This window comes from Curcuma longa, chromosome 3 (assembly GCF_044706935.1).
Source record: "Curcuma longa cultivar G26 ecotype Majalengka, Jawa Barat chromosome 3, ITB_CL_G26_1.1, whole genome shotgun sequence".
Taxonomy (NCBI): Eukaryota; Viridiplantae; Streptophyta; class Magnoliopsida; order Zingiberales; family Zingiberaceae; genus Curcuma; species Curcuma longa.
Window position 1 is genome coordinate 3686874 of NC_133863.1, and position 9774 is coordinate 3696647.

The 9774-nt window shown below is 38.6% G+C and overlaps 1 protein-coding gene across 1 annotated transcript; it reads left to right on the plus strand.

Moving 5' to 3' along the window:
- Window positions 1-2541: 2541 nt before the first annotated feature.
- LOC141824926 (protein SMAX1-LIKE 4-like) lies at window positions 2542-5922 on the plus strand. The gene is made up of 3 exons (XM_074712275.1): window positions 2542-3761; window positions 4232-4424; window positions 4519-5922. Exons 1-3 carry the CDS (start codon window positions 2557-2559, stop codon window positions 5920-5922), a joined length of 2802 nt encoding a protein of 933 aa, XP_074568376.1. The 5' UTR covers window positions 2542-2556.
- The last annotated feature ends 3852 nt before the right edge of the window (window positions 5923-9774 follow it).

The window sequence follows — 9774 nt, forward strand, 5'->3', positions numbered from 1 at the left end:
CTCACAAGCACACTACCTAACCATCCGTTTCACGAGCATAAAATTGAAAATCCCTATCTCATTATCGTAGTGCTAGCTACTATTTAAGTTAAAATCCAAAACCTAACTTATAGGGTTCACAAGATCTTATCAGATAAGATTGTGTTACATGGATATAAAATCGTGGGCTTCATTTGGTTTAGGCCCATTTTATTAAATCATTAATTTAACAAATTTTAAGATCCAATTAGATTGATCCATTAATTCAATAAGTTAAGGTTCAAATACATTTTAGTAGTCCTACTTAATCAAGGGGTCTATAGAAATCACTTTCATTATATGAAAGAGGCATTCCATCTACATTACTCACATCCTTTTGCATAATTTATTACATACATAATGAATGACTTTAAAATAATTAATCTTGTTACAAATGATATTTGTTGATACTAAAGTACACAACTCCTTAATTATGTAGGACACCGTAGTAATTTCAAATCAGAAGAATGTTTATATAGATAATGACTATGAAAATATTTATAATACTTATATAACAATTCATTAAACATTCTCATTGTGGATCATCCAATATATATTTTTTAATATATACCTATGTGTTAACTTAATATCTCATATCCATGATTTATGAGATTAAGTCATCAGTTAACTTGCATGTTATTCTTAATGCATTAATATTGCCCTTGTATATTAGTATTTAACTAAATTAAAGATAATTAAAAGTAGTGTTTATAGCTAATCTCTTACAATCAATTCAAATAATTGATATGCTATAAAATTGAACCTACGACTCTAAGATATTATTATATTTAATTTATTCAAATTTACATAGATTTTAAAGTAAATATAATAAATATAAATATTATATTTTATTAAATTATATGATATGAAATTCTCAAATCAATCATCTTATGACATTAACATAGACAACTAAGGAAGTTTAAGTTGTAATTTTTTGTGGCTGAACAAAAAATCTTTGAAAATTCAAAGGGCAATGGCCAATTTGGAGTGAAATATCTACGCCTGAAAAAAAAAATAGGAAAATTTTATGGTCTAATAGAGAATTATAGGGGGGGGGGGGGGGGGGGGGGGGGGGGGGGGGGGGGGGGGGGGGGGGTGAATGTAATTTAATTTCCAAACAAATTGATGGATCTCTCCCCACGTTGCATCCTTCATTGGAACACAAATGAAGGGCTCCTTTATAAGAATTTCCATCATTTGATAAGAGAAATTTAATTTTGTTTATATCAATGGCTGTTTTATCATCAGCGGCCAAGATCAAATACGCCTTGATCAAATAACTGAAAAAAAAACCTTTCATTGGAAATCTTATTTTATATAGGTGTTAAAAAAAAAAGATTCGTGTTCCTTCTTCCTGTTCCTGTGGATGAGTAACTGCCCAGACGCTTAGCAAATAGTTTCAATTGCATATGTTTAGACAATCTGGCTAGCTTGAATATCCAGAAACATTGTCAATTCAATTAGTTCCGATTTGTTCGACTGCAATATTCCAAACTAAACTCAACGTACGACTTCCAACTAACTTTAATTTGTAGATTGATAAATTATTTGATAACTTTGTAGACTGCAATATGTTTAGACAATCTGGCTTGAATCTGGCAGTGGTGGCTGTGAGCCCAACACACAAATCAGGCAGTAGCGGCCGGGACTTACAGCTAGCCGCGCGTGAGTTACTGCTGTGGACCGCGTGTTTGTTCAATTTTGAGACTTTTAGCTAGGCACATAATCTACGAGGCAGGTGTACCTGCAAAACTCCATGAACAGTATCTATCTCTCTAATTAATCCTTCATGTTTTATTAAATATTCATCATCTCTAGCTCGGCACTAACTCGCATCATCATCATCATCTACTCTCCTGAAAACTAAGCCCAATCTTTTGGTAATTAGTTGGTTCTGAAACAATCAAAGGATAATTAGGTAGAAAATGGGATATATTAATTAATGCGATAATGTTTGCACATATTCTTTTATCTCATAAAATAAAATAGAGCACTCTTGTGCATGGATAGAGCAGTGGAGATTGTGTAATCATTAGACATGTTCATTTGGCCTTGCTGAAATAAATAAAATTCAAAATTTTCAAAGCATGTTGACAACATTCTTTCACCAACATATGCAAGCACAAAAATAGGCGAATTAGGCCAAAAGAAGGCGCAGAAAGAAAGCGAGAAATCGCTGAAGTGGATGTAGAAAAGCACCCCCAACACTGCCTGCAACACCCACAACAGAAAAAAGCCAGACTAAAGAGAGGGACGTGATAGGAAGCAAAAAGAGAGCTCCTGCTGCATAAAGCCCTGATCACCAACTCTCTCCAATCCCCACAAAGCGTAGCAATCACCAACACACTTATCCTACAATCACAAGTACTCCTTGTTCTTTCACAAGCCAGCAAGCAGCTCCTCTCCACCATCTCAACACGCAGCTAGCTCCACTCAAACACCCACTGAGCAGCACCAGTCGTCGTTGGTGTTGCTAAAAAGAGAAGGAGGAGGAGGAGGAGGAGGAGGAGGAAGAGAAGAAGTATTGGAGGTTGAGGTATGAGAAGTGGAGTTTGCATAGTGCGACAGGCTCTCAATGATGAGGTTGCCTCGGTCCTCAAGCACTCCGTCAATCTGGCTAGGAGGAGAGGTCATGCCCAGGTCACGCCCCTGCATGTTGCTGCAACCCTCATCAGCTCCTCCCCTGACTCCACTAACGTTCTCAGGAGAGCTTGCCTTAAGTCCCAGCCTCACCACCCTGCCACTCACCCTCTTCAGTGCAGAGCCCTTGAGCTCTGCTTCAATGTGGCTCTCAACCGGCTCCCCACCACCGCCCCTCCCTCCTCTGGATCTCTCCTCTCCTCCCCTTCCTCCCTCTCAAATTCCCTCATTGCAGTTCTCAAGAGGGCGCAGGCCAACCAGAGGAGGGGCTGCATTGAGCTGCAACAGCAGCAACCTCTGCTGGCTATCAAGGTGGAGATGGAGCAGCTCATGCTCTCCATCCTGGATGACCCTAGTGTGAGCAGGGTGATGAAGGAGGCTGGCTTCTCTAGCAGCAGCGTCAAGAGTAAGCTCGAGGAAGAAGCTTCTAGTTTGAGCCAATCCTCTCCGTTTCTGTTGGACTCCGGCAAGGACGTCACCAATATCGGAAGAAAAATGTGGCAGTGCCCAGGCCTTGGTCTTGCTTCCAAGGCCTCTGTAAGCGAGGAGTTGAGGTCAGTCATCGTAGCGATGCTAAGAAAGCAGGGAAGGAACTCCAATACTGTGGTAGTGGGAGACTCGGTCTCCATGACGGAGGGCCTTGTGAATGAGCTGAAGGGGAGGCTTGAGAGAAATGAGGTCCCTGATGAGCTCAGGCATTCCAGTTTCATAAATCTTCAGTTCGCTGCCAATAATCTTAGGCTGATGAGCCAGGGTGAGGTAGACATGAAGCTGTCTGATCTCAGAAGCACCATCAATTCTTTAACATCAGATAGAGTTGGACTCATAATCTACGCAGGGGATTTGAGTTGGATAGTAGACGAAGAACCAAGGGATGGATGTGGCTTCAACTATGACCCAGTGGAGCATATGGTTGCGGAGATGAGTAGGATTTTCTCCGAGTTCAAGAGCAGCATTGACAACAGGTTATGGCTATTGGCTACTGCAAGCTACAGCACGTACTGGAAGTGCCAAATAAGGCAGCCATGTCTTGCGACTCTATGGGCCCTTCAAGCTGTGGTGGTTCCCTCTGGTTGGCTAGGCTTGGATCTCCAAGTTTCCAGGTGAGATATATATCATTGATTGAAGTTTTAGTCTCTTTCAGCATGGATTCTGGTCTCTCTGTGTCAATCTTTGTTCCTTGGAAAGGAATACATAGGAATACATGTGGATGTTCTTGTTGTTGTGCCATGTTTGTGAGATAGATGTTTCCATGATATAAAGATTGGAACAGGACCACCTTGTTTTTCTTTGATGGAAGACAAAACTACAAGCTTGTCTTTCCTTTTGCTCAGCCGAGCCAAAACACATCATTTTCAGAAATCAAAAAGAACACTTGCATGCTTCTTTGTGAATAATGGATCAGGTGGTTCTGATTATTCACTTTTGAGCTTACTTCTGATATTTGACAAAAATTATAGCACGTTTTCTGTTGATCAAGTATTGTGAATCTGACGTATTTCGTGATTTAGTCGTGAGAAGAACTAGATGCAATGAAATACTGATATGCCATTTCCTCTTTTATTCTTCGCAGTCACCTAAATTCAAGGGCGTTGAAATTTGACGAGTCCCCATCTCAACTGCTTCTATCAAAGATTTTTAGTTCAAAGGAAAATGAGATGCTCCTTTGTTGCGACGACTGCACATTTAACTACGAAAAAGAAGCATTAATTTGCAAGTCAGAAATCCCATGCTGGCCCCAAGCAACCACTGAGAGCGATCATAAGGTAAATTAGCGAAAACTGGATGCATCCTTTTACTTGTATTAATGGTATCTCTTCTTATGATTAACAATCTCGCTGTTTTTTTCGCTTCTTTCAGAAAACTTTGCCAGAATTGAAGAGGAAGTGGGCCAAGATATGCCGAAACCTTCATCATAAGCACTACCCTCCATTTTTCAATCAGAGTCTCATCAGCATGGATTACACCGGGTCTTTGTCCACGTCCAATTCATGGTGGCCTGGCTGCTTCTTCTCCAACCAAAACAAAACCTTCATTGCACAGAATTCATCATCTTTCTCTGCACCCGTTGAAAATCTTTATCCTGGATTCTCGGTAGTTGATAAGAAAACCAAGACAGGGAACTCATCTGAGGGAAGCTTCAGTTCTCTTAAAATTTCAACGGATCACCAGGTTAAGACAACTCTTGCATTATCCAATCCCTCCTTCTCAGATTCTGCAACATCGAAAAACCTGACAAGACTATTGATGGCAGACCCAACAGTTCTACAACGCCAATTGCAAGTAGAAATCCCTTGGCAATCAAAGAGCATTCCTTTGATAATGGAAGCACTGCATGAGTGTGTTAGTGGTGATAAGAAGTCTATGATGCTCCTGATAAAAGGTACTGATTTTGTTGCCAAGAGAAGGCTAGCTTCAGTCATTGCCAAGTCCTTCTTTGGATCTACGGATAAGATAATCCAGATTAAACAAAATGGTTCATGCTGTGCAACTCTCTTGGATGCCTTAATAAAGGACCAGAAACGTGTGGTCTTGATAGAGGATTTCTGTCAAATGAAGACTGACTTCATTAAATCATTCACGGATGCCATAAAATTTGGATCTTTTAAGGGCAACGCAGGTGAAGAAGTGAGCTTGGCTGATGCCATATTTATATTGACTACTTCCAAGTGTTCAAAATTGAAGGATGCCAGTCGCATCAACAAGGTAGTGATGATGAAACTTTGTGCATCGTCCTGCTATACCCAAAGGAAGCTAGAAAGTGATCTTGAGAGATTAGCAAAGAAGCCAAGAAAAGAAGACCACAGTTTTGATCTCAATTTCGTAGTGAACAGCAACACCGAGGAGGAAAATGTTCCAAGTGATCTAACACAGGAAGCAGAATGCATCAGTTTCCATCTCCCACAAGAGTTTCTAAAATCCACTGTTCAGCTCACTTTAGATGCAGGTCATAATGAGCACCAAGAGGTGAAGGCCAATCTCCTGTTGAAGCTCCATCGAGCATTTGAAGAAGTGCAGACTGGCAATGATGGAACGGCGCAACTTTTCATCGATCCAGAAATCGCGGAGGAGTTAATGCAGGCGTCTGATTTGTTCTCGGAGAGCTTCTTTGAGAAGTGGGTGACAGAGGTTTTGCACCCGAGTCTACTAACTGCAGCAAAAGGTAGGAACTTGAGGTTGAGTTTGGACGGGAAAGAGAGGTGGAATGTTGAAGAGTTTGGTTTCATGGCTTCTGTACTGCCAAATAGGATAAATGTGGATTGAAATTTGCTTTAATGTATCAGAATTAGGCGCAACGCCACCTAGTAGCAAAATTTCCACTCTTATTACAGTTCCTAACTTACCAGTCCTTCAACTGAATTATTACTGCAGCTGTAGGTACCAATATCTCATCGACGTTCTTGTTTTATCTTTGGCTGTCCTTTCTCATGTCTGTATGGAAGTAGGCATAGCAGGGGACAAAAAAGTTCCAGCCTTCTTCTTTTTCCTACTGTTCGCATGCGCTTTTCCATCACGCGGGAAAAGGCAACGGTGGCAGCTCAAGGACATGGACGTCGGAGCCGAAGGCTAAAGCCTAAAGCTAGAATGAATGAAAACATTCTTACAACTAGACATCGACTGTGCTCTTGTACTCGTTAGCAACCCAATGATGTGATATGAATTATTATTTTCCCTTAGAAATATTGCCAGATCGATGAACTGGAAACATATAATTTCTGCGAAATTATTCACAAAGTGAAGGAATAAAGATGACAATAATATAGCTATAATATTTACAAAGGTGTCACTAATGACTGTACTGCTTTTCGAGATGGGAAAAGGTGTCACTAATGAAGCTATCATTCTACATCTATTAATTTGAAACCATCTTCAAATATTGCCCAACTTTGATCCCTTGACTTTTCCTGGATTTCTGTATCAATATTTTGTTTGAAATAAGATCTTGTATTAATTTGTTGAGCAAGAATGATTGACTCCAATGACTGAGTGGATCAGTCAGCATTTCTCTCTATATTCTACATCAATTTTACAAAAGTAACTTTATTCTTCGAGCATTTATAACTCTTTAATGAATGAATGATCATTCATACATATATCTGGGCAAGGACTTGTCCGCCACAACTTTATTCATTAAAAAGCAAAAGTTTTGAGTTCTCTAAGATTGCTTTGACCACCCGGAGCACGATTCAAGTGCATAAGCACAAACAAACGCATTGGCAGGAATATAATTACACACAATTGCGTTTATTGATTATTAATTACAGTTTGTCATCTCACTATATTGCCTTAGGAGTGAAGTTGTTGACAAGGATATGGTTTTGTTAATTAGCTTTCTGGTTCAGGGATATGATTAGGGTATTTGTCTTACTTTTAAAACCACTTGGTTTTAAGAGCCATAGTTGCCACATCTCGTTACCATCATCTGATGGTGTGATTAGGGATAGGACGTACGTGATTGTTGGTTAGGATCAATCGGCTCTGGAGCATAACCACATAATGTTGTCTTCATGCATAGGAGGTACGTAGTTTTCGCAGAGCTTCAATGAGATTGTTGTAGGATTGAATGGTCATGTACTGTGTCTGCATTGATCAAAATTCAGGCGTAACTTTACTTTTTTTCTCTTCTTTTTCAGACATGGAAGCTGTATATATGGGACTATGAGTGTTCATGGCTAAGGCAAATAGTGGGTCGCAGATTACTATTAATTACTATTAGGAGCAGTGGAGAAAGAAGTGTCGTAGATCTGCCAGAATGCTTTATTATATTGTGCCTTCAGCCACACTCAGATTTGACGCCACCAAATGTTATGTTACACCCAGTGGCGTAACGAATCTCTATTGCACCAACAATTAATCTTTATACTTATAAAAAATATATGATAGATCTAACTTAAATCTTTATCAAACACTATTGAATTAGATCGACCAAATGGATCGGAGTATCATTGTACCAACAACAACCATACGCTGCCACGGCAGGCATGAATGAATGGCTCCATAAGATTCCTTATGGAAAGTCTCTCTCCTCGGGCGACCATCACCCAGTTGATGTGCCAGTGGAGTTGGCCTTTGCTTGAGAGTTGAGTCAGAATCAAATTCTGTTGGGAGGCGCATTCTCAAGTGCGTTGCCGTGGTAGATATATACAAATAGCTAGCTAGCGACGTTGTCTCGCTCGCTGTCATCAACGACCGAGACCAACGACAAACCAACAATCCCCGCTCTGATCCATCGATCCCACGTTGCAGCTTCCTAATGGCACCGACAATGATATGTCCAACAAACACAACTTTAAAATTTTACGTTGCAAAGTTGCATTTTTCTGTCCTTTAAAAAGCCTAATTCTCTATGTGATAGATTTTGAATCTTGATTTTTTCTTCTTTTTTTCTTTTCATTTCTTTACACACTAACTATTATTACGATTCGTGTAAGAGTGGTTTTATTTAGCTTAATTAGATGTGCTAGTTGCAACAATGAATTAGGCTACTTGGCTTTCAAGTTGCTGAGGGGGAGCAGGGGAACAGCTTTGAACTTTGCTTAACGTGGATGGGCTCAGGGCTCAGGGCTCAGGGCTCAGGGCTCAGGCATAAAAAATTTGTGGGCATCAAGATGGGCCTTCCTATCATGAGTTGCCCAGCTATAGATGATCTCAATTTCACCAATTAATGTTATTTCCTGTTTATGAAATACTTGGTTGGATTAAACAATTCATATTAGAATTTATAAGTGTTATTGGAAGTTTAAGAATCCAAATCTAACCTTAGTTTTGATCTAGGGTCTAAGAAGATCATTAAAATATATATTTTAAAAATAATATAAAATTACTTTTAAATTTATTTTTTTAATAGTACTAATTTTGATTTACATAGCCTATCCTATCTGGTGGGATAAGGTTTGATTGATATTGTTGGTACTAATTTTAATTTACATAAAGAAATGTCAAGACAATCTAGATATTTTACATTTTCTTTAGAATTTTCTAGGGAATTGAGATCTTATTAATTAGATGATTCAGGACAAGGAAATCTAATTATCTGAGCATTTGCCCAATCGAATTAGTGATTCAACGTTGACAATTCCTTGTCTTAGATTCCTCACGTATCACCATGTAGTTGATGTTTCCCGGTATTTCTCATAACTTGCCTTTCTCTAGTGTCACAGCCAAAAGTTAAAGCAGGTAATGACAGCAATTAAGCAACTTTTGAATCGATTCTATCGTGAAGAATTTGAAGACTCGTGTTATATAAAAACAGAACTACTTTTCTTGCTCCATTCTTGATAAGTCGTTTGGATTTATCCGTCCAACAAATAAAAAGAATACTCTTCAAACCGAAGACTTTAAAAAAAACTTCATAAATATTTTTCATGTATGTCCTCTATATATATAATAATAATGTGCTTTTGTATAATATCATATATATATATGATTTTTAGAATTTGCACGTATATATAATTATTCTTGTAATCCATAACCAACTACCAATAAGTCATCCCATAAAGATCTTTCTATGTGGGGGCGAGCACCTTAATTGAATTTGAAAGCCAACGAGTGGACTCTGGAACCAATAAACCTTAAACATTCAATTCAAATTATAAACAATAATGCGTTTTCTTTCTTCATGGCATGCAGTGGAACGGTTACGTAAAACAGACTCACGAATCTACTTTTTATAGAAAATATAAATATTAATAAAGATATGTATATGAATAGCATCGTCAATTTAGTTTTAATTAATTATATTGGCAGATATTATTTCAAGTGACACAATAATAGATATTCATTGACCATATACCTTGTAAGTTGCAATCCAAATGGAAAGTGAAAATAAAAAAATGGTGGTTTTATTCCCCATGTTGTTTGTTTTTGGTTTTGTACACAATTTGGACTATTTTTATAATTCGCCTGCGTTGAACTTGTTACTTCATCATGGTGACAAAATCAGAATTCCAATGTCATCAGTTACCACAACTTCTGATAAAAGGACAAACGTTGTGGAGAACGAAACTTCCACGAAAATCACATGTTGACTTCAACTCCATCTGACCTGGTCTTTGTTGATTATAATTATAAAAACCTTCCTTGATCCAAAGTCCCCACTTTGGAAAAACAGAGCAG

Bases quoted from the DNA above. Each gene is read 5' to 3' on its own strand.
- LOC141824926 (XM_074712275.1), top strand. From the start codon at position 2,557: ATGAGAAGTGGAGTTTGCATAGTGCGACAGGCTCTCAATGATGAGGTT. The intron at 3,762-4,231 runs GTGAGATATATA...TATTCTTCGCAG, and splicing joins TTGGATCTCCAAGTTTCCAG to TCACCTAAATTCAAGGGCGT. The intron at 4,425-4,518 runs GTAAATTAGCGA...CGCTTCTTTCAG, and splicing joins CCACTGAGAGCGATCATAAG to AAAACTTTGCCAGAATTGAA.